The 25,055-nt window shown below is 47.4% G+C and overlaps 2 protein-coding genes across 3 annotated transcripts; both read left to right on the top strand.

The window, feature by feature from the left end:
- Positions 1-933: 933 nt before the first annotated feature.
- On the top strand, positions 934-11,956 carry LOC103987831 (probable sugar phosphate/phosphate translocator At1g06470). Of its 2 annotated transcripts, XR_001978726.2 has the most exons (13): positions 934-1,757; positions 1,863-2,032; positions 2,962-3,047; positions 3,152-3,201; positions 5,916-5,983; positions 6,997-7,097; positions 7,296-7,308; positions 7,593-7,777; positions 7,934-8,020; positions 9,177-9,271; positions 10,134-10,291; positions 11,487-11,540; positions 11,645-11,956. XR_001978726.2 is itself a non-coding variant. In XM_009406250.3 (12 exons), exons 1-11 carry the CDS (start codon positions 1,264-1,266, stop codon positions 10,252-10,254), a joined length of 1,470 nt encoding a protein of 489 aa, XP_009404525.2. In that variant the 5' UTR covers positions 934-1,263; the 3' UTR covers positions 10,255-10,291; positions 11,487-11,956. The 2 variants fall into 2 exon arrangements, 1 of the variants encoding a protein (XP_009404525.2); XM_009406250.3 differs by having other exon boundaries at positions 11,487-11,956.
- A 1,360-nt stretch (positions 11,957-13,316) lies between these two features.
- On the top strand, positions 13,317-14,894 carry LOC135677440 (uncharacterized). The gene is made up of 2 exons (XM_065189798.1): positions 13,317-13,945; positions 14,030-14,894. The coding sequence occupies exons 1-2, from the start codon at positions 13,317-13,319 to the stop codon at positions 14,892-14,894; spliced, it is 1,494 nt and encodes a 497-aa protein (XP_065045870.1).
- The last annotated feature ends 10,161 nt before the right edge of the window (positions 14,895-25,055 follow it).

Here is a 25,055-nt window from a genome sequence, read left to right as displayed (position 1 = left end):
TTTAGTATTTTCATTTAAATCTTAATTTATGCTAACTCGACCCTCTCTCCTGCCTATCATACTCACTTTCTTTCTCTTTCGTAGTTACTTTTTAATTATTATCATCTATCGTTACCGTCTTTTTTTTTAATTTCATAATTTCTACCCTCTATTTCATTAAGCATAAAATAAAATTTTATTCCTTAATAATTCAAAACGAACAGAGCGGATCCGCACCCAACTAACTATTTAGAGATGTAAATGCAAGAAATACGAAAACTGGGTGTTCGTCTGATGCTCCTGTCAGAGAGTATCATACGAATCACCCAACACCAACACAAACACATATGTTGTCGTCGAACAACTCGATCCCGCTTTCCAACCAGACATGTACTAACATCATCCGCCTGACAACTTGCGACCAACCACGACTATTTTACTCATTCATGTGCGGCAAAACGATAAGAACAATTTTGAAGGGTCCTACCTCGGTGCGGATCCTCTCCGTTTTAATCTTTAAAACGAATCATCCAAATCAAACATTGACCGTACGATTCTAGTTTTCATATCACAACCGTCCATTGGTCCTCGCCTGGAGGCTTTACTGGCCACTCCGATTGGATTAGATTCAAACCGGAGGATTCCAATATTCGGATCGCAGCCGTCCATCGATCTAAGTCTTTTATCCTGACCATCCATTTAGACGCCTCCGTGAACGTTATCGGCGTCCGCCGCTTTTAAAGCAGGTGGTTTGCGTCGATTGGAACGGATGGTAAAGATGCGAGGGAGCGCCAATGGACGTCTGAGATTTTAGAATCGGAACCGAATTATTTTGGTTCGGATTGGAGGGGATCCTAAACTTACAATTGGCAGGGACGACCGACGCACGGCGCGGGCCCCTCGCGACGAACATTAATGACAGCAGCTACGATTTCTCCCGTAAAGAAGACCGCCTTTTTTGATTTCTTGCCTTCATCGCGACTGCGACGCACAAACCGAACGACAACGGCTTCCCCTCGTTGTTTTCCTTCCTCCCTCCCTCCTCGGCCCCCCAACATCCGTGGATCCAGATCCAGCTGCGCGTCACGTTCCAATTCCAAAGAGATCTCGAGAACTCCTCTTCGATCTCGTTCGCACCTTCTTGCGATCGATCAAGATCCAAGAATTCGATCTCATTGGGGCCGTTTCCTTCTTGGCCCCGCTTTCTTGGATCGGTTTCCGCCAGAGTCCGGGGAGATTTGATGGGCAGATGCTGATTTGAGGTCAAGAATTGATCAAGAACCGATGGCCGAGGGCGATCACGGAGCGAAGAAGGATGTCGAAGCGGCGGGAACGAAGGTTGACGAGGATCGGACCGAGAACGAAGGGCAGGTGCTCCACAAGGACCTATATATCTCCAACCGGTGCCGCGGCGACGGCATCGAGCGGTCGAGCTGCTTGGTCGATGGATCTTGCGACGGCGGTATGCCGGAAGAGGCCGAGAATGTCGAGTCGCCATTGATCCATGGGGAGGGATTGAACAATAGTGTAGCCGTCGAGCCTAAGACCCAGATATCGCCCTACTTTCGCCAGAGGACCGCGGTTGTTGGTGCCGAGGGGAACCCGAACGGTAACAAGTACGTTCCCATCGACGTGGTGAATGGTCTGCATCCGAGCCAGTCGATTTTGAAGCTCGAAGAATTAGAAAGGGCTGCAGAGAGCACCATCTCCACGGTCGTTGTGCTCAAGACATTGTTTTATATTTTGGTCTGGTACACATTCAGCACTTGTTTGACATTGTGAGTATTTAGATGCTTCGAATTGTACGTTGTTTATATGCTTGCTCTTATTAATTTGATTGCTAATTGTTAATAGACTGTTTTTGTATGGTTTCTCTTGTATAGGTACAATAAGACACTTTTAGGGGATAAGTTAGGGAAGTTTCCGGCACCATTATTGATGAACACATTTCATTTTGCATTGCAAGCTATTTTATCAAAAATAGTGGTGTGCATACAGTCTCGGAAAGGTGATGTTGGCATTAAAATGACATGGAAGGATTACTTCATTAAAGGTAGCTGTCTTACCATTAATTTCTTCCTCAGACCAGTTTCGACACCTTGGCAGATCAGTTTGAAATAACTTTAAATATCAATTCCATAATCCACATCCTGCAATATGTTAACATGTTATTGGTGTTTTTGTGCCTTAATGGTGTGATGCCATGCATGTTTCTCATATAACAGCGCTTTTTTGGATTTTTTTACTCACTCAGTATTGGTCATGTATCAAGTCATCCTACGGGTTGCCACTTGTATGCCAAACTTGCATCATTCTACTGTAGCATATGCAGTTCCTACTCCTTACACAATATGACAATAATATATGCGAAATTTGAGAATTCTTTTACCATTTACGTCCGCAAATACTCTAAAATTTGCAGAGCCTTATTCGTTTTACTTGTAAAGATGAGTTAATGGATATACTTTAAGTGAGAAATCAAGGTGTATCTAACAGTTTGGAATATGGAATTTTTATAAGTTGGATGATCCATAACTTTGGTATAATAATGTGACTGCCAGCATTTCTAATTTCTATTAACAATTATTGTTATTGTAACTTCTCAGATTCTGATTTACAATCTTTATATGCATCTAGGAATCCTAATACCTGTCTTTTAATCAGCAGTATGTATGAGTCATCGATACTGGTTTTTTTCAATAGTTATGCCATTCCAATTTTTTGATTCCCGATCTTGAAATTCACTGTTACCTCAGAACAGGTTGTCTCTTTCTATTCTTGTGTTATTATTCATAACTTTATATTACATGCAACTTCTTATGTTTTGACAGCAAGATTATCATTTTACTTTGTAAACTGGATAATATTATATACTCAAGTGCAGATGGAAAATATTATGTATGTTTGAGAGACACACGTAGCTAGATCTTCATATATTAACAATTGTGTACTGATGCTAGACAAGGGTTTTACTTTTTGCAGTTGTGCCAACAGCTCTTGGAACTGCACTTGACATAAACTTGAGCAACGCTTCTCTTGTTTTCATATCCGTGACATTTGCTACAATGGTTTGTTTTGTTCAAGAGAAACATCTTGAATCATTGTTTTCTCACACATGCCACTAAAGCTTCTGACACTTTGCCTTTGTTCTCCTTTTGCTGATATCATGCAGTGTAAATCAGCCTCTCCGGTATTTCTTCTGCTTTTTGCATTTGCATTTAGGTAACTCTTTATATTTTTATATACTTGAGTAGTTCTTTTACTTCAATATTTTGTCCTTATTTTCTTCTTTATTATCCATATTTGTACATATGAGGTTCACAAATGTATTTTTAATTTTTTTTCTTCATTTCTAAAAATCTACCAGCATGACTAATATAATTAAGAAACTCATGTCATCCATCCAGCAATATTTTGTACATTTAACTTAGTCTGGGCAATGGAATTCAAGTTGATGCAACATGTTCCAATGATGCATATGAGAAGCTAATCCTCAGCCTAAATCGAATGAATAAAAGATTCTCCTCATAACATAATATAGCCTTACTTTCAGGAGCAAATATAAGTAAAAAAAATTGAAAATATAATATAGGAAAACAAATATTGTTTTTATTTAATTTGGTGTTAAAGATTTAAGTTTTGGTGGCATCTCTATACTCTCTGGTGACTGAGAAGGAGGCTCATGTGGTACTGGCACCTCACCTAGAATCAGACACCTTCATCTAACACGGAGGATTAGTGGGTTGCACCCACTTATAGTGTTGGTCACCCTCATGATTGATATAGTGAAACATTTCCAAAATGTGTGGATTTTAGTCCTTTGGTTTGGCTTGTTATTTATCCAGTTTGATTTAGCTGTTCGGTTCAGGACTCATCTAAAACAAGAAGGACATTTGATTCAGCATGTTCTGGTTCATTTGATTTGACTCAGGAGCCAGGAGTACCAACATAATGCTCTGTTTTCTAGTTCTAAGTCTTGATCACAGTCTAAGATTTAGACCTTGGTTTAGAATCTAAACACACTTGTTTTTTATATTCTGACCGAACAACAACAGGACAAAATGCACCATGAGTCATGCTAAAGCCTAATGGGATAGTAAAGTATCAAAAATGAAATTGGAACAGATGGTTTTGGAGACCTCAACAGGAATTTACAACTTGAAGTGTATTTTGTGCAACTAAACTTTTGGTGTCTGAAAGTGAATTTGTCGGTTGGAGGAGAAGGTGGAGCATGGTAAAGTATCTGTGCTAGATGATGTAGTTTACCTGCATAATCTGATCTTTTGCAAATTATGCTAGTAAAGAAATTCAACTATCTTCATTACCATCTTCATTCTACCAGTACAACCTAGAATGTCATGTTACACACGTCTGCATACCTAATAGATTGTGGTCAGACCATTTTCAAGCTTTAGTCTTCTTAAGGAAAATATGGCATTATTAGCCCAAGATTTGTTAGCAGATTCTATAAATGATGCATTTACGAAAATACCTTCAAAACCCAAAAGAAGGAAACTGTAATCTACAGGCTGAAGATGAGAAATAAACCCCTTTGCAAATATTCTTAATTAGAACAAAGGTGCCCTTATAAGATGTACGGCCACCTTGTCATACCAAGGCAAACATTTATTTTCTTCTTTCTTTGACCCATAATGAATACTAGTGATAATAACCAGCATAGCCTTGTCCATATGGCTGCACAATTGATTAACTCTTTGATTATCAATATTAATTGCTAAATGAGACTAACACTAAAACCAGGCCTCTTTTTTGTTTTTCCTTGTCTTCTCATGAACTTATGGTATTTCACATTCTCACAACATCAACATTTATGCTCCAGTACATTTTAGAATTTTTTTCTTCTGCTATCCCAACACCTTCTTGCTTCCTTAACAAGTGGGACACTTCGATATGTCTCTGGAATAATCTGCATATATTTGAGGTTCTATACTACTCCAAGTCACACCATGGATATTTCCAATTTTCCAGTCAGCAGCTGATGTAAGACTACACATCAGAAACTGCCAAAAAAGCTCAAGTCTCTGCTAGTGGGGTAGAGACATGGATCCTATTTTATCCATTATCTTTGTGGTCATTTACACCTTCCCTCGATCTTACTCTATAGTGTCTCTTCTTGCTAATGAAGTTATCGGCGATGATTATCCATTGAGAATCATTGATGACAGGCATTTCATGGTTCTGATGTGTAGTGTGGTAACCAGTAAAAAAACACTGTTGTGCATGCGTAGGATGATTTCTTAATAATGTGTACATTCATGAATGGTGATTTCATCCATCATAGTTGTACTTCATTTATTCTTAGCTCCTTGGTTTTTAGACTATTCTCGTAAATTCAAGTTCCTTCTGGCATTTGTTTTCATAACGGTGATCATGTTTGCCACAAGGATGTTCATTCTGAAGATATGTTTTTCCTCCTGCATTTGTTCCCACCTCGTACATAGGTAGATCCTGATTTCAAGCATATCTTTTGTGATAGCATTTGCTATGCTGAACTTTTGAAGCCATGATGACATGGACACCATCCGTAGAAAAAGAGGAGAAACATTATGAGAAGTAAAGAAACAGGAACCTTTACTAGTTACTGTAGATTTTTAGTCTGGAAATTTTCCCTCTGAATGTTTTCTTTTCTTGTGATACTTATCTTTGCTAACCTTTCTGTATCTTCATTGCCAGATGATTCGTTGTGTGAAATAATATTCTATTATCATTATTTTTTCCTGCTCATTGCCAATTTTCTATTGTGTATGTTTGATATATTTTGAAAGTCAGTATGATAATGCTCACACAAAAGTTCTTGGCCTTCTTTCTGTCTTGATATAATAGCAAGGCTTTGTTGGATGCTATGGTGACATACACCCACTGTAATAATATTTATGCCTTCTTGCCCATTATTATATATGTATTTTTCACTTTAGGTTGGAAACTCCGAGTGTTAAGCTTCTGGGCATCATATTAATCATTTCCATTGGAGTTCTGTTAACAGGTATTTTAACTTAATGTATCCAATCATTATTCTTTTGTCAGGAAAAAATACTATATCTGAGCCTTTCTAAAATTTTAAAAATGAGAAGATCTCATATATTCAAGAAGTTGCATAAATAAAATTTGCAAATGTTAGCAGTATATATATTAATGCAATATGCTTGTTCGTGCATTTCCTTTAGTGTGCCATCAGAAAAGCATTTGCTAAATTGAAATGTGTAGGTAATCACCTTATAAATTGTCTATTTTGACCAAAGTTCATCGTTCGTTAAAAGTATGAGATCTCATTGTTGAAGTAAAGGCACAAAATATACAAATATTATGACAAATATGAGAAATCATGAGCGGTGTGCATTAGAAGCTAAAGCCCTGAGTCGATGTATAGACCTTAAGCTGAATTGGGTTTCATCTGAGCCAAGCTGGCCAATTTTCCACAATGAACATGGTTTCTGTTTTCTATGTCCTGTTGGTACATGTAATTGGAACTCCCATACAATGGGAAAGTGGCCAAAGTATGCAGGTGGTTAAGGCACCAAACTTCACATTGCTTCGCATAGGTTCTCTGTACACTGCAATACCATGGGCACTAGCACTTGTAGGTTCTATGTATACTGTTTCATTTAAACTTACCCATCCAGGAATTTTCCTAAACAAGGCTTGTTTGTTTCATGTTTCCACTGTATGGATGTGTATGTGCCTTTAACTGGCATGTTCTAATTTGTGGATTCAGCTGCAAACATGAAGGAAGCCTATAGATAAACATCCTTGAATTACCAAGTATGTGTCCCCTCTTGTTCCCCTTAAAAAAGTACTCTTCAGTTAATGTGTTGTGTTCCTAATAGACCATTTTTTCAAGCTTTCTTTAGATTTATAAAGAAAAATGTCTTGTCTTTTCCATGTTTATTGATTGGTGGTTGGCTGCTAATTTATCAAATATGATAATACAGTATGTTCTTTATGTCAGATAATATTTTTAAGCTCTATAATGTGATTGACTAATATGATTTTTGCCAGTTGCCAAGGAGACAGAGTTTGAATTTTGGGGATTTGTCTTTGTCATGTTTGCTGCTGTTATGAGTGGTTTTCGCTGGTCCATGACTCAGATTCTTTTGCAGGTGTGTACATGAATACTTGCTTGAAAATGATTTAAGCGTCTCCATTCAGTGTGAATTTTAACTTGGATAAAAACAGTTAAGGTTCCGTAATTAAATTATTAACGATATTATATGTCAAATGTGATAATTTTTCCTCTTATGCTAACATTTATTATTATTATTATTATTTTGCATGTCATTTCTTGACTCGACATGAAGAAAGAAGCTTATGGTAAGCAGTCCATCCTTCCTCTTTTTAGTGAATTAAGAAAAATAATTTATAGAACAGTATAGAGTGCTATCTCCATGCACTCACCATGAATCCGATTGGTCTGTCGAGTAATATTTTTACAACATGCTCTCTTTGGTTTCTGCCTGATCGTATTGGAATTTATACTGAATTAAATTGTCTTTTGTTGAGTTAATAATTGCAAAGTTTTTTAGTTGTGAAACTGTTTTTGACAAAACCTTGCTTATATCAATAGAAGTTAGTGTGTTTATTTTGTTCTTATTCAGGTTTAAAGAATCCAATTACTCTGATGAGTTATGTTACTCCTACCATGGTTGTAGCAACTTTGGTTCTCTCTCTTATAATGGATCCTTGGCATGATTTTGACACAAATACATACTTCGATAGTCCATGGCATGTTGCCCGCAGCTGTCTCTTAATGCTAATTGGTGGAGCATTGGCCTTTTTTATGGTATGTGTTGGAAAATGGTTTGTTCTTCTCACTCAATAACAATATCCCTCATTATTGCTGTGTGTTATTTGCAGCGATGGTCTCATATAACTACGCTATCAGGATCACTTATTCTTATGTACTAATATAAGGGCAGTAAATTGTTGATAATTGCAGGTGTTAACTGAATATATTCTTGTTTCAGCAACCAGTGCTGTAACTGTTTCTATAGCTGGCGTTGTGAAGGAAGCGGTTACTATTGTGGTGAGAGTTGATAATTCAATTCCATCTTTGATTAAGTAGCTAATTTTTAGTTAGGTTGGTTCATTATATTAGCATATTTTTTGTTATTTTTTCTTTTTTAGTTTACCTTATTAAGTGATTTCTTTGTATTTTCTTTTGATGCTATGATGAATCGGCCAATGGTTCTACATGACAATACAGATATGACACACTCCAACCTTTATCTCAAAGAGGGGACGCTTTCTACTTTTATGCTTACATTAACTTTAATCCTTGTGCACTTCTCCTTTGATTTCATTTTTCAGTAACTAACATCCATTTGAAATTCAATGACCCTCCATCTAAACTAACAGACTACAAAGACATGCCTCTTCAAAATCTTGAAATAGCATGCAAAATGAATTAGCACATTTTTTATCAATCTTTGCAAAGGTTATAAACAATGCAAAACCAAAATATTGGAACAAATTCACTTCAAATAAGAACACACAATAGCAACCAGCAGCAATGATATCACAACTGCAAAATCATTTTTGAAGTAGTATGTCAACATATTGAAAGCAGCACCACACCCTCATAATGTTTTGGTAGTGTAAGTAACTCCACATGGAATTTGACAAAGACAACAAATAATTCCTTTATGGTCCATAAAGAGCATTTGTCTTTAGAAGTAGCACAATGCTAGTTAGTTATTGAATTACCACAGCAATATTGCAGTGGTATTTATCTTATATTAGTTGAATGTTTCTGTAATTAGTGATTGTTTTTGCTATATCTAGAAGTTTATTTATAGAATTTTCTATTCACATCTAATTGCAAAGTGTATGTACTAGTGAAGAACAACATTAAGATTTAACTGTCCACTTTTATGGTCTATCAAGAAATGCTGCTCCATATAATATGACTTATAATAACACTCGAGCAGTTGTGTCCATCTCTTTCAGGTTTATGCATCCCTACTTCTTCATTGACTTTCTTTACTAGCCAACATTGAATTTTCTTAACATACTAAGTACTAACATATCTTTGTTTATTTTTCCCATCAAGTAATTCTTATTGAGTTTCCCTGCAATATTCTCATTTGGCTTCTGATTCTAACATCACTAGTTTGTAGCTTGGACAAATTGTGTTGTTAATGAATACAGGAGTAATTTTTTATTATACAAAAATTTTCCAGGTTGCCGTGTTTTACTTCCATGACCAGTTCACCTTGTTGAAAGGAATTGGACTTCTTATAATCATTACTGGTGTCAGTTTATTCAACTGGTACAAGTAAGTAAATATTTTTTTCTTTATTTTGTGGTATATGCAATTTTCTGTCTTATAATTGCTAGTGTAGTCCATGGTAATAGTGCAGTTGTTAAAGTTTATGATGATTTCTAGCTGAAACTTGGAGCTGCTGTTGACACATTTTTTTCCTGCCATTCATTCCAAAACCTGAATGTAAAACTCTCGAAAAATCCAACTATGAGCTAATTGCAGCCTTTCTAGGTCATCCATCACCTCTTCATGTGTGTATATAGGTTGTACCAATGTTGCCTACTGCATCCATTCTTGGTGTCCATGAATTTGATGACTCGCAGCAATAGGTATTGGCACATGTGATACCTGAAAGGGGGTTGGTATCTTATACGAGAATCATTTGTTCAATTCAGTATGCTGACTACTTGGTCCTAAAGAACACTTTTGAGTGTGGAGGTCCATGTTAGTGTTATTGCTTGACCCTGAAGGATTAGAGTATTGGTTATGGACTGTTGAAACATCACTTTTTAAATATTTGTACTCTGACTTGATTACCCTAAAGAAAAATTCAGTGTGTAATTACCTAAAAGAAAAACTAATACACTTCAATTCACTTAGCTCTGGCTTTAGTTTTAATCAGGATTATTGGAAGTATAAGAACTTTAGGCATTGGTTCAAAGACATAGATACTTTCATGGCAGCAGCCATTACGCTTAAATTTTCACATGGAAGAGAAAATCTTAGCAGATTCCAGTCATGAGCCAGATATAAAATAGACCACTCCTACATTGGCCAAATGGAGTGCACATTTTAATTTATAATATGACAATTTATATTGAGTTCTTATCCGAAAATTGTTGGTATCACTAGTTTTACAAATTTGATATTGCAGATATGAAAAACTGAAGACGGGTCAGCCAAGCGGAAATGAAGAAGCCATTTCTTCAAGTCCCAGTGGAGCAGTAAAATATGTCATCCTTGATGACATGGAACTTCTAGATATTGAAAATTGATTCATGCCGGACACCAGAGATATCCAATTTTGAATTGGTGAGATGCCTCTATTACATATATCTTAACCAACAATTCTTTTCATCTTTGAAGTCTCTTGCTTCAACAATTCAACTTTTACGTATCTTTGTGTGGTTAATATAACTGTTTGATTCATCCTTTAGGTTTCCCTTCCCCTCATAGCATTTGTTTATCTTCATTTGCACTGAATTGCAGGTCTTGTTTGTGAAAATATGTCTCGTCCATTTGATTATCATTCCTAATAAAATATTTCTAGCCGGTAGTCTAATAAATGTGGTGAGGCATGAAAAATAGTTTTTTTTTTCTCTCGTGAATCTAGATCCTCAGTTTGTGGTAGGTCTGATATCTGCTTCGACTGACTTTGAATTCCTTCTTCCTACCTATTCATTGTTTGAACTTTGAAATGCGTTGGACCTTATATTGCTTGTCACTGGAGTATTTATTAAGTCCACAACAAAAGACGGATACAAGCTAAATGCTACTGATGGTTATTTCATATTTTTTATGCCACAGGATGGTTTAGCAATCCATTTTTCATGCACTATAGTCAATATATTTTTTTTTGAAAAGTATATGACTGTACCAATAATCAACTTTCGACATGATCTAAAATGCGGTTGCAACATTAGACTATGTTTCATCAATCAGTATATGACATTTTGATATGATAGAAAAAAAATATGTTTCTTGAACAATTCATAGAAAATGCCAAAATCTGTGTGGGTGCATATATGTTTAATGATAGCAGAATATGATGGATTGATTTCCATCCATGGATTTCGAACATAGCCTCGTTGAATTGTTTTTGCAGCTTACCACCTATCAAAAAATTGAACAACATAAAACAACCCGACATTAGTTGAAGTGATAGTACGATTCATTGTGCTTCAACATGCCAGGTTGGCAATCAAGTACTATAAATTGTCTGTTTGACTGGTGTTTGATTTTGAGCTCAGTAATAGTATCATTCATGAGCACCACTGATGTTGGTTTTACAATAGTCTTTAGCGAGAACTGCTACTTGTTACCTAACTTTTTTCATTTATAATTTTGTTTGCTAAGTACGGTTGCTAGTCTTTGTCAACATATTCAGTAAATTATTTTAAAAAATAGTTAATTTGATTAGCACCTAACTTTTATGCAAGTTTTGCTATAATCTGATACCTCTCCCACATGGTGATTCTAATACTATTTCACAATACTTGGTGTACAGAGTTATCCACGCCTTTCCAGATTCTTCAGGATCTTCTGGCCTGCAATTTTGTTGGTTAGTTCATCAAATTGTTTTTATCAAGGAAGTTCTCTTAGACAGCATATGGAACTCCGCCTTGCTGATTGATTCCGATCGCTGCATTTTTTTTTTTTCCCTAGCATATGGTCGTGCTATTTGGTTGCTTGGTCTGAACTTCCATTCATCTCCTTCAGAGCAAGAAGCTTTAAGTTGATATATTGTCTTATAACTATCTACTTCTCAAGCAACATAGTCGAAGAAACAACCATGGCCAAGCAAAAGTTGGCCGGTTGATGTATCACAAAATGTGTAAAAAAAAAGACTGCCTTTTGACGGTGAATTTTTTTTCCCCAATATGATTCATTTGATTGTACTACAATTAAAGCCCTATTGGCTTGTATTAATAGAAGTGGTTGATTGATCTAAAATGTATAATAAAAACCTTTTTTCAAGTTCTCGAGGGTTGAATACCATATTTTATAAAAATGTTGGATGAAGATATGTTATTCTTGCTGATAGGGGTAAAAAACTGACGTGACATAACCCCCCGGATTTGACATAATACACCCCCCCACGTCGGACGCCCAGTACGGCGCGCTGCCCCAGAAAGAGCATTAACGACAACGCGACACGCACCCACACCCGTCATACCCGGACAACCCCCTCGGCTGACCCATCGGGGCCGGCCGAGGCAGGCAAAGGCACCGGTTGACTCCCCCCATACCCTGCGGGAGCTCGGCTCTCCACGCAACGCCCACGACGACGACAGACGCCATCAGAGGTACGGCCCTGCTATTGCAAGACGGCCCATCAGGTAACATCAAACCCCCTTCATAAATACCCCCCGGCTCTCAACGCAAAAGGGGGGGAGATATCTCATCCAATACTATACTCTTCCCATCTGACTTGATCGTCGGAGGGGTCGGGCCGAGCTGCCAACCCGACCTGTGTGCAGGTACTCAACCGCCGTTAAGTCGCCCCGACGAAGCGGAGTTTTCCAGCCAGGTCCCCCCGCATCTGTCCCCTCAGGATCCCGTAGGGGGCCACGTCTGATCCAGGCCATTTGGAGCCCTGATCCAACCGCGTCGACCCCGAAGTCACGGCTAAAAAGTTACTTACCGTAACAGATTGGCGCTAGAAGGAGGGCCTCCAAATGTCAGGCGATCAGCAAATCCACCTCGACGGATCCTCAAATGCGGAGCTCCCCGCTTTAGGGGAACGGCGTGACGAGACCCATGACGAGCGCCCCGCAGTGGTGTCGGAGCGCTACTGGCGACTGTTCAATGACCCGGGCTTGTTGCCCCCCGGCAGCGCACCTGCCGACCCGTCGCGAGTGTCGCCCGAAGCCTTTCATGACCTCGCCCACCAGGTCCGAGCTCTCACAAGCATGGTGCAGACCCTCATCCCCCAGCGAACCTCTCCGCATATGGCGCGGCCCTCGCAGCAACAGGAGACCCCGCCCGGACCCATGTGCCGCCCACGGAGCTTCCGGGCTCGCCTCGAAACCCCGCAACTCGGCCGGGGAGCAAGGAAGCGGAGGACACGGCGAGCCGCCCCGAGCCCGAGGCTCCAACTGCCGATTCGACGAACGCCCTACGAGCCCAGCTGCGCCCCGTCAGTCAAAGGCTTGACGAGGTACAACAGGAAGTTCGTAAGTCAAAAGGAGAACTCGGGGCGGACGGACACCAAGGATCTCCGTTCACCCCCGAGATACAGGATTAGGCGATCCCGCCGCACTTCCGCCTCCCCTCCCTAGATGCGTACGACGGCGCAGCCGACCCGGCGGACCACGTGGCCGCTTTTCGGGCCCAGATGGCGCTATTCGGTACTTCAGACGCCCTGATGTGCAGGGCGTTCCCCACGACCCTGCGAGGACCAGCCCGCGCGTGGTACAGCGACCTGAAGCCAGGGACCATCGCCTCCTTTGACCAGCTCGCCAAAGATTTTGAGCTTAACTTCCTGGCGTACGCCCGGCCGAAGCCGTCCATGGCGTTGCTCTTGGGGCTCAACCAGAAGGAGGACGAGCCCCTTTCTCACTTTGTGAACCGATTTACGACGCAAATCCGTGGATTGTCGGATGCTCACCCCTCTCTCTTGATGCAGGCCTTTATGACTGGCCTGCGGCCCTCCAGGTTCTTCTGGTCGCTCGTGGAGAAGCCCCCTGTCCCGGTCCCCGAGATGCTCCAACGGGCCAGTCAGTTCATCGCCGTGGAAACCTGGATGGTCGGAAAGCGGGAGGAGCACAGAAAGGTCAAGTCGGAGCCGCCCCGACAGCAACAACCTACCGCCTCCCGGCGAAAGTTGGACAGGCCTGACCCGAGGCCTCCTCTTCCCGCCTTGAATTCTTCCCGGACTGAGATATTCTTACACGAAAGGGGGAAGGGGCTGCTCAAGGACCCTCACCCGATGAAGAACCCGCGGGAGCTCGCAGACCGTTCAAAGTATTGTCGATTCCATTGACAACACGGGCACGACACCGAGCAGTGCTACGAGTTGAAAAGACAAATCGAGGAGCTCATCCTCAGAGGCCATCTCGGCCAGTACCTCCGGCCGAACAAGGAGCAGTCTCCCCGCCCAGAGGGCCCCGTCGAGCGACACATCGATGTCATAGCCGGGGGCCCTGCATCCGGAGGAAGTTTAATGTCAGGCAGGAAGGCGTACGCCCGGGCCTCTCCCGACGAAGCCTCGGGGCACGAACCCGAGCCCGAGATCACCTTCCCAACCGGAGCTGCTGAGCGACCCGACCACGACGACGCCTTGGTGGTGTCGGCCAGGGTAGCCAACGTGCAAATGAGGAGAATCATGGTCGACACGGGGAGCTCGGCCGACATACTCTACTTGGGCGCCTTCCAGAAGCTGGGCCTAGCCAGGGAAAATTTAAGCCCGATGTGCTCGGCGCTCACCGGCTTCACGGGGGATTCAATATCGCCCCTGGGAGCCATTACCCTGCCTCTGACTCTGGGGACCCCGCCGAAATCAAAGACCGTGATGACCACTTTCCTGGTGGTCGACCTTCCCACCGCTTATAATGCCATACTCGGTCGGCCAACCCTCAACAAGGTCAGAGCCGTCGTCTCGACCTACTACCGGACCGTCAAATTCCCGACCCATGAGGGGGTCGGGAAAGTCGTCGGAAGCCCTCAAGAGTCCAGGCGCTGCTACCTTACCTCCGTCTCATTGGGCAAAAGAGCCAGGGGAGGGGCGCCCCTAGAAGATCCCCGGGAAGCAAAGAAGCCGACCCCTCATCCTGAGCCGAGGGGGTCCACCGTTGAGGTCCTTTTGCGGGAAGCACGGCCGGATCAGACGGTCAAGGTCGGATCAGAGCTGCCCGAGCGGGAACGAGAGCAGCTCGTCGGTCTTCTGCGGGAAAATGCCGACATCTTCGCTTAGTCCCCATCGGACATGAGGGGAGTCGATCCGGAGGTCGCGGAGCATCATCTCAATATCCCGCCTGACGCTCGCCCGGTGAAGCAAAAGCCCCGGTGTCACGCACCTGACCGACAACGCGCCATACAAGAGGAGGTGGACCGACTCTTGGCGGCAGGCTTCATAGAAGAAGCCAAGTATCCCCGGTGGTTATCCAATGTAGTTCTCGTGAAAAAACACAATGGAAGCTGGAGGATGTGCGTTGACTACACTAGCCTCAACAGTGCATGTCCAAAAGACTGCTATCCCCTCCCGAAGATCGACCAGCTGGTCGACGCGACAGCGGGGCACGCACGCCTCTCTTTCATGGACGCCTATTCAGGGTACAACCAGATCAGAATGGCGCCCGAAGACAGAGAACACACGGCTTTCCTCACCGATCAAGGGATATACTTCTACAAAGTCATGCCGTTCGGATTGAAAAACGCGGGAGCCACGTACCAGAGGATGGTAAACAAGATGTTTGCCCATCAAATCGGGAGGAACATGGAAATCTACGTGGACGATATGATTGTGAAAAGCAGAGAGGCCGGAACGCACCTTGTCGACCTGGCCGAGCCTTTCGCCACGCTACGCAAGTTCGGCATGCGACTCAACCCCGCAAAGTGCGCTTTCAGCGTCACCTCCGGGAAGTTCCTAGGGTTCATTGTACACCAGAGAGGAATCGACGCCAACCCGGAGAAAGTACAGGCAATAATCGATATGCAGTCCCCCCGGATGGTTAAAGACCTGCAGCGGCTCAACGGAAGACTTGTCGCCCTGTCTCGCTTCCTCGCCCGATCGGGCGATCGCTGCCTCCCGTTCTTCAAGGCGCTCAAAGACCCGAAGAACTTCCAATGGACATCAGAGTGCGAGGAGGCTTTGAAGCAGATGAAGCAGCACCTGGCCAGCCTCCCCCGACTCGCCTCTGTCTCCCCTGGCGAGAAGTTGGGACTCTACTTGGCGGCCTCCCCACGTGCGGTCAGCTCCGTCCTTGTCAAGGAAAGCTCCGATCCACAGCTCCCGATCTACTACGTCAGCCACGTCCTGAGCGGACCTGAGGAACGCTACCCGCCAATAGAAAAGCTCGCACTCGCCCTGGTGCTCTCGGCCCGGAAGTTGCGCCCTTACTTCCAGGCGCACCCGGTGGAAGTCATCACCGACCAGCCTCTTCGGCAGGTCTTAACAAAATTCAATGTTGCAGGTCGGCTCCTCCGATGGGCGGTGGAGCTCGGTGAACATGATATCAGCTACGTTCCCAGAACCGCTATCAAGGCCCAGGCGGTAGCCGACTTCGTCGCGGAGTTGGCCCAAATGGACAGAGATCCCGGACAAACCCCCGAGGTTTGGACCCTATACGTGGACGGCTCGGCCAACTCGAGGGGCGCCGGAGCAGGGCTGGTCCTTCTCGCCCCTGACGGACGCTCGTTCGAGCGTTCCCTGCGCTTCGGGTTCAAAGCCACAAATAACGAGGCAGAATACGAGGCGCTCCTAGCAGGATTGAGGCTGGCCCTCGAGATGCAGGTGGCCGCAATACACGTCCTCACCGACTCGCAGCTTGTGGCCGAACAGCTCATCGGTGGATATGAAGCTCGGGACGCAACCATGGCCAAATACCTGGCACGGGTAAGGGACCTGACTGCGAGATTCCCTTACTTCACATTATCTAATGTTCCGAGGGAGGAAAACGGGAGAGCTGATGCGCTCGCTAAGCTGGCGTCGAGACAAGCCCCCGAAGCATGGCCGAGGATTGAGGAACTCCCCGCTCGTGCCGTTGAAGTAGCAACTACGGCCCCAGGCGACGCGCCGACCACGTGGGTGCAAGAGCTGCTGCGCTTCAAGCGGGACGGAACTCTCCCCCTCGACGAAGTCGCAGCTCGGCGTCTACGCCGCACACACGCGTGGTACACCGAGGAGAGCGGTCGACTTTACAAACGGTCCTTCACCCATCCCCTCCTGCGATGCTTGGAGCCCGACGAAGCGAGGACAGTCCTGGCTGAAACTCACGAGGGGGTTTGTGGCGAGCACATCGGCGGACGAACCTTGGCGCACAAGATACTCCGCCAAGGCTACTACTAGCCAACCATGTGCCGAGACGCGAAAGCTTACGTGCAGCGGTGCGGCTCGTGCCAGCAACACGCCCGCGCACCCCGGCAACCCTCGGTCCCGCTCTGCCCCATCGACTGTGCATGGTCGTTCGCCCAGTGGGGGCTGGACCTCCTCGGCCCCTTCCCACCGGCTCCTGGACAGCGGAAGTACATAATTGTGGAAGTAGACTACTTCACAAAGTGGGTCGAGGCCGAGCCGATGGCGACAATCACAGAGCATCAAATGGAGAAATTCGTGTGGAAGAATCTAGTAACACGGTTCGGGTTGCCCAAGACCATTATCACCGACAACGGACCTCAGTTCGCAGGCACAAGGTTCCGGGAGTTCTGCGCCAGCCATGGCATTCAACTGAGGTTCAGCTCGGTGGCCCACCCACAGACGAATGGATTGGCCGAAGTAACCAACCGTTCCATCCTGGACGACCTCAAAAGAAGAGTGTCTGCGGCCCGATCGACCTGGACGGATGAGCTCCCCAGTGTGTTATGGTCGCTGCGTACTACCCCCAAGACGGCGACCGGAGAATCCCCGTATAGCTTGACGTTCGGAACCGATGCCGTCCTACCACCCGAGATGACTGTCGCCACGCTTCGGTCAAGGAGCTACGATGAGGAGGCCTCAGATCAGGGACTTCGCGCCAGCCTCGACATGCTCGAGGAGTGACGCACCGACGCGCACCTAAAGGCCCTCTCTCACCAGAGAGCCATCGCCCGGATTTACAACAGAAAGGTGCGACCCCGACCGATCAAGCTAGGCGATCTAGTCCTACGAAGGGCCGAAGTCAGCGACCCGACCCGAACGAGGGGAAAGCTGGCCCCCAAGTGGGAAGGACCATACCGGGTCGCCGGCGTGGTCCGACCAGGCACCTATCGGCTCACCGCAATGGACGGTGCCCTCCTGCCGAGAACGTGGAACATCCAGAACCTCAAAAAGTTCTTTGTCTAAGGTCAGCACCCATGGTAACACCTTCCAAGTCAAAGCTGTGCAGTTTCCGAAGCTCAAAGACATACTGGGAAAGGACCTCTTCATTTCTGAAGCATGAGAATACAAGACTCAACTTACAAAATGAAAAGGCACACTGGAGGAAGATTCCTTTATTTCCGAAACACGGGACTACAACGGCGACCTGACCCGAAGACTGCAAAAATTACAAGCTCTACCGAGCTGACGTCAAGACCGCCCTAAGCCATCGGGGTCCCCGACGCTATCGTCGAAAGGAACATCCTCCGGCATGTCTACGTCCAAATCCTCGGGGTGCGAGGTGAAGGGATCCGCCTCGACCCCCAACCCGGGGTGGCACGTCCGGAACCGGCCTAGGGCTATCCGGTACCCGTACTCGTAAGTGACTTGCCCCGACCGAACCAACCCGAGTTGGAAGCCGGGGGATTGCTTGTAGGCTTCAATTATTTCCTTCTCCTTCTCCGGCCGTCGCTCCAGCTCAGCCGCCAAGGCTTCCGAAGCCCCCTTCGCGTCGGCCAAGGCCCCCTCCAATCGCTGGGTAAGGGCGGCCGCCTCGCCCTGGGACGAGCGAGCCTCGGATTGCGCCCCCTCCAGGAGCCCTCGGAGGTTGTCTTTCTCCTCCTCAGCCGCCTTCGCCTCGGACCTCAGACGCAGAACCTCGGCCTCAGCCGCCCCTGCCGCAGCCCGGAGACGCGCCGCCTCTGCTTCGAGCTCCGAAGAACGCTGCTCGGCCGCCGCGACCGCCTCAGGAGCCGCCCCCACACGAGCCTCCTCGAGTTGCTTGCGTAGCTCGGCGTTACGGTCGCACAAAATACCCAAGGCCCGACCAGAGTCGCGAACTCGATCCGCCAATGCCATAGCATAGTGCTGGCCCTACAGAAGGAAAAGTCAGAATCCTCGGTTGCACCATGGGCCGGAAGCCAGCAGCGGAGCACTTACCCACAGCAGCGACTTCACGGATTTACCGAGCAGGACGTCGGACGGTAGAGTGTACATTTCGCGGGCCAGGTCGGGGTGCAGCCCCCCTCGGACAAACGCAGCCGCGGTCTCCCCGTCGGCCCACACCCGGGTCCCGCGGGTCAGCCCCCCCCAGCGGGCCACCAGCGGGTCAGAAGTTTGGCCCTCGGAGAGTTCGCCCATCAGGCGCGCATGGTAAAAGTCGTTCGGCGGCCCCACGGGCAGACGACACAAGTCCCGGATCGAAGGCTCCCGAGGCGCCTTCCCCGCAACCACACTGCTCGGGCCTGCCTCGCCCCGACCTCGCCCACGCCCGTCGTGCGAGCCCGACTCCGCCACCCCCACGCTCTCCTGAGCTCGAGGGGAGGTCGGCTTCTTCGAGACAACGACCTTGGCCCTCTTCCGAGGGCGGGCAACCTCGAGTTCCACCGGCGCCTCTCTAGTGCCGACGCCCAGGCTAACCTGGCCCCGCGGGGATGCGGCGGACGAGACGCGTCCTCCACGCACTACAGCGAGGTTCACCATCTCTGCACAAACATAACGACCTCGGTCAGTATCCCAAGAGAGAATAGAAAACTGGAAGGCCTACCGCCACCTTCTCAAGGCGTACCTTGAGGTACCAGGCTCAAGCCCGCCTCGACCAACCACGCCTCGGTCATCTTTCGGATGACTCTGGAAGACGGGAGGATCTCCTTCAATCTTCGAAGGGCTCGGAGCTCCCCCTCATCCAAGGCCGGGGCAGTGTTATCAACTGCGCGCGCCGCCCACTGGAGCCCGAAGCTCCAACTCTCCGGATGGCAAACATAGAAGAAGCGCTCCTTCCACCCCTTGTTACTGGAGGGAGCCCCGCTGACCCGGAAACCCGGTCGGGCGGACAGGTAATAGCCCCCCGACCCCCTAGACAGGCGAAAGCAGGAAAGAAAAAGGGATCGGCTTGGGGTGATTCGGGCGTAGTGGCATTCCCCGAGAAACGCCACCAGGTAGCGCCAAGAATTCGGTGCCATCTGAGAAGGAGAAATGCGCCACCACGTGACACAGGAGGTTATGACCGGGTGGAACGGTAGGCGTAATCCGGCTTCGAAGGCATCTACGGTCAGGGCAAAGCCCCTAGGAATGGGATCATACGCCCGCTGCCCCGGCTCTGGGGCGAGGAGCGTGAACTCCGCCGGGATACCATAACGGTCCCGAAGGAGGCCCAGCGTCGTCTCGCTCACAATGGAGTCGAGGTCGTGTGGCCACATCAGCGATTCAAGGGCTTTGGCAGCCCTTTCCTCGGACGACGAGCGAGAGCTCGCCAACGCCACATCCTCACCGGCGACACCGGAGAGAGGAGGCGAAGAAGGAGGGGACGAAGGAGGGGAAGCCATCCTTACCGAGCTTTTGGGAAGGGCAGGCAGCTGAAGAGCACTAAGCTAAGTCGACCAAAGAGAGGGACGAAGCAAATGCAGGCACCAAGAAGTGGAAGAGACCGACGAAACGCTGCTTATAGCCCGTTTCCCGCCGAAACGGCGACCCTTCCTCTCCCGAGATGCGCTGCGGAGACGCAAGGGTCGCATCGCCATAACTTCGGCTGGCTCGGCTCTTAATCACAGCACAGTGCGAAGTACGGAGCCCCTGATCACGTCAACCTCGAAAACCAGCAACACCCAAAAGGCGTGGCCCTTTGACCTTCCCCAGGCGAAAGGCAACCCGGCTGCCCACGCCCACGCAAACGGTCAAAACAGCCAAACACTGATCGGAAGCCAAGTATTGCCTCGGCCTTCGGCTTTACGCCATCCCGGACACACCTGCGCGGTCACCCCACCTGCGTTGTGCTCCTTGGCCTTCGGCTTTACGCCATCCCGGACACACCTGCGCGGTCACCCCGCCTGCGTTGTGCTCCTCGGCCTTCGGCTTTACGCCATCCCGGACACACCTGCGCGGTCACCCCGCCTGCGTTGTGCTCCTCGGCCTTCGGCTTTGCGCCATCCCGGACACACCTGCGCGGTCACCCCGCCTGCGTTGTGCTCCTCGGCCTTCGGCTTTGCGCCATCCCGTACACACCTGCGCGGTCACCCCACCTACGCTGTGCTCCTCGGCCTTCGGCTTTACGCCATCCCGGACGCACCTGCGCGGTCACCCCGCCTGCGTGGTGCTTCCCGACTCTCATCGACCCTATTGGCCCCGAGTCCGACCCCGCTCGGCCTCCCGACCGAGTTGCGTGTCCCGGCCAAGCGTTGCTCAAAAAGCATTCACGCGACCGATCCATCTACAGCACGCCTCTCAGACCCACCCGAGCAGCACGTCGAAGTAGGGAGCCATGCATCAGACTCCTCACGTGCGAAACCGACGCATAGCTCCTTTTGGGTGGGGCATATGATAGGGGTAAAAAACTGACGTGACATAACCCCCCGGATTTGACATAATACACCCCCCCACGTCGGACGCCCAGTACGGCGCGCTGCCCCAGAAAGAGCATTAACGACGACGCGACACGCACCCACACCCGTCGTACCCGGACAACCCCCTCGGCTGACCCATCGGGGCCGGCCGAGGCAGGCAAAGGCACCGGCTGACTCCCCCCATACCCTGCGGGAGCTCGGCTCTCCACGCAACGCCCACGACAACGACAGACGCCATCAGAGGTACGACCCTGCTCTTGCAAGACGACCCATCAGGTAACATCAAACCCCCTTCATAAATACCCCCCGGCTCTCAACGCAAAAGGGGGGGAGATATCTCATCCAATACTATACTCTTCCCATCTGACTTGATCGTCGGAGGGGTCGGGCCGAGCTGCCAACCCGACCTGTGTGCAGGTACTCAACCGCCGTTAAGTCGCCCCGACGAAGCGGAGTTTTCCAGCCAGGTCCCCCCGCATCTGTCCCCTCAGGATCCCGCAGGGGGCCACGTTTGATCCAGGCCATTTGGAGCCCTGATCCAGCCGCGTCGACCCCGAAGTCACGGCTAAAAAGTTACTTACCGTAACACTTGCGATCATATATTTTTTGGTAAAATTACATATATTATATATTGGCTTCAAAGTTAGTGATTTTGGATTTAAGTTTGTTGTCTATATATACCTTATTAATTTGATATCTCCGAACCTAATCATGCACCTTTACCTGATGGCAGTTGATATTAGCATGGCTTTTCTTTTTTTTAATATGAAGATTTACTTAAATCGAGCAGTAGCCACGTTTCAGTCGATCACTGGATCACCGAAGCCTCCTCTTTGGTGCTGTACGCATGACAGGTGATCGAGGCACCGAGTTTGTCCGTGGTTGCTACTCGATCGTCGACAGCCGATCGCAGCCGCCAACATTGTCGCCGTCAACAACGACGTCGCACCGTAAACTATCGAGTGTTTAACGCACGTGCTGATCCACTATAATTATGATGTCTAAATGGTTGGGTCGTAATATCGCCTCTAATCCTGCTGATGGATGTACCCGTACGGCGGACAGGAGGATCAAATCCTCCTCCACTTTCCTCCCTTCTCTCGCCGGCACCGGAGGAGGACGGCTCCCACGTCCTCCACCTCTTTGATCTTTACTGGTTCCACCACCAAATCCTCAGCTCATCACCATCTCCTCCTCCACGGCCGCCACCGGACCCCCTCCACACCTCGCCGATTCAGCCCACTACCCGCACGCCGCTCTTTCACCGCCGCCACCGCCGCTCCCTCAGCGACGAGTCCGTCCACGCTCCCGCCCCCGCCCCCTTCCCCTCCGCCTCCCTCACCATCCGCCCTCCGAAGCTATGCACCATCCTCTCCGGGAAGGAGGCGCCATCGGAGGACCCCTTCGCCGGGGCCGAACCCGTGGCCCCCGCCGCCGGCGGCAGTGAGACAAAGAGCTATGGGAGGTGGGGGCAGAGAGGAGGGAGGCGGAGGAGGAAGAAGAAGGAAAAGAGCAAGAGTTTGACGGATTTGGAATTCGAGGAGTTGAAGGGCTTAGTGGACTTGGGTTTTACGTTCTCCGACGCGGAGACCGATCCCCGGCTGCTGGAAATCGTGCCGGCGCTGCAGAGGCTGGGGCTGGGGAGGAACAGGGCCTCGGAAGAGGAGGCGGCGCCTGCCGCACCAGTCGACGCAGCCGTCTCCCGGCCGTACCTCTCTGAGGCATGGGAGGTGGCGGAGGCGAAGCCGGAGGAGAGGCTGTTGATGAATTTGATTCCGGCAGGCGTCGCCGGGGCAGACCTGAAGGGCCAGCTCAGGAGCTGGGCGCACGCGGTCGCTTCCACCGTCCGATGAAGTCTCGCTATCCATCATAAATTCCCAATCTATCCCTCTGTCCAACGCCGCCTTCTTTCTTCTTTCTGTGGTCTTTGAGATAATGTCGTGATTAGGAAGCAATTGTACATAGCATTTTGGATCTTAGATAATGTATGTTTTTGTTCTATATTGCACAATTTGTGTCAGATGCATTCTGGATTTAGCCCTCCCGAATCTATTGCCAGGATTACATATAGTCGCCACTAGATCATCCTCCTCCACCATCGGGGGCCACACGGGACAAACGACGGAATTCTTCCTCCCACTTGCTTTCTGTGGGCGTGAAATTTAGATTCTTCGAGTCACTCGTCACAATGTTTTCCTGGCGGAGATCAAGCATTATTAGCCGAATCCACACTTTGACTGGTTCATACGCTAATATATTTTCTATGACTGCCGCGTTCTGTCCCACCAAAGCCTCGACTGAGGTAGAAGAATTTACACGGACGGAGGTGATGTCAAATCATTAAAAGGCGCGTCGATGGATTCACAGCTATGCGGCATCTCTGGTTGTCGCAGTCGCAGTCGCAGGATTTTAACTTATCATGCTTATCCGTTCATTCAAGTCAGATGAAGTTTATCATTGTTATAATGTAGTATTTCCATCGCATGTTATCTTCATCCGATACCTAATTGTCCAAAATCTTAAAAAAAATATCATCTCTCATCCGTCGGTTTATATGAACATTCAAAATAGATAATTATAAATTCTCTCCAAAATTTCATATATGGCCATTAAAAATAGATAATTATAAATTATCTCTCCTAAATTGATATAGATAAAAGATCGATGAGAGATTATTAAAAATAGTTAGAAGTTATCTCCTCATCAAATATTTCATAAAATATTTTATCTTTTCATGATTTGATATAAGAGTTCATTTTGACACAATTATGGGAATTATCTTTTTTGCACACTCGGTATCCAAACTCATATAAGTTGGATTACTAATTTTAATATTGGAGTGATCGAAAATCTCTCTCGACCTCGATTTTCATATAGGTAGTATTTCAAAAAACCTTGTCCATACAGGTCTGAATCATGTTGAATTGATCATGACATCAATAACATATTCCCTTAATATATTTGACACTAAAAGGAAATCTCTCTATTTAAAATCTTTTATTCTGTTGAGGAAAATTCTTCCTCCTATATAAATAGGAGAGGGACATGTTAATACATCCAAACTTCTTTAGTAATTTTTTTTTCTATCTCTTTTCTAACATGATATCAAATCAATCTCCCTTGCGGATGTATCGACAGCTCTACCGAAGCCTTTTGCTGCTCTTCTAGGTGTTTGTGTGGAAGTCGAAAGGACTAGTGTTGACTTCCTTCCTACACTGCAGTTCCTCCCCTTCCCTTCTTTCCCTTCGCCGGTCACCTTCACCACCGTCGCCGGCTGTGGCGTCTGTTTCTCTCACTAGAAAAGCAAGAATCGAAGCTCTGGCGGCCAGCCTTTTGCTGCTCTTCTGGGTGTTTGTGTGGAAGTCGAAAGGACTAGTGTTGACTTCCTTCCTACACTGCAGTTCCTCCCCTTCCCTTCTTTCCCTTCGCCGGTCACCTTCACCACCGTCGCCGGCTGTGGCGTCTGTTTCTCTCACTAGAAAAGCAAGAATCGAAGCTCTGGCGGCCAGCCTTTTGCTGCTCTTCTGGGTGTTTGTGTGGAAGTCGAAAGGACTAGTGTTGACTTCCTTCCTACACTGCAGTTCCTCCCCTTCCCTTCTTTCCCTTCGCCGGTCACCTTCACCACCGTCGCCGGCTGTGGCGTCTGTTTCTCTCACTAGAAAAGCAAGAATCGAAGCTCTGGCGGCCAGCAACAACCGACGCCAACCTCTCTGCCTTGACGCAACTCCGCGGTCGCTTCCTG

This window comes from Musa acuminata, chromosome BXJ1-6 (genome assembly GCF_036884655.1).
Source record: "Musa acuminata AAA Group cultivar baxijiao chromosome BXJ1-6, Cavendish_Baxijiao_AAA, whole genome shotgun sequence".
Lineage (NCBI taxonomy): Eukaryota > Viridiplantae > Streptophyta > Magnoliopsida > Zingiberales > Musaceae > Musa > Musa acuminata.
The sequence above is the reverse complement of the archived record's forward strand: the minus strand, read 5'-3'. Positions and strand labels throughout refer to the sequence as shown.

Excerpts from the sequence above, each read along its gene's own strand:
- LOC103987831 (XM_009406250.3), top strand. The coding sequence starts at position 1,264 with ATGGCCGAGGGCGATCACGGAGCGAAGAAGGATGTCGAAGCGGCGGGA. Across the intron at positions 3,048-3,151 it reads CCGTGACATTTGCTACAATG|TGTAAATCAGCCTCTCCGGT; the intron begins GTTTGTTTTGTT and ends GATATCATGCAG. Across the intron at positions 5,984-6,996 it reads CATTGGAGTTCTGTTAACAG|TTGCCAAGGAGACAGAGTTT; the intron begins GTATTTTAACTT and ends GATTTTTGCCAG.
- LOC135677440 (XM_065189798.1), top strand. The coding sequence starts at position 13,317 with ATGGCGCTATTCGGTACTTCAGACGCCCTGATGTGCAGGGCGTTCCCC. Across the intron at positions 13,946-14,029 it reads GAGCTCGCAGACCGTTCAAA|AGGCCATCTCGGCCAGTACC; the intron begins GTATTGTCGATT and ends GCTCATCCTCAG.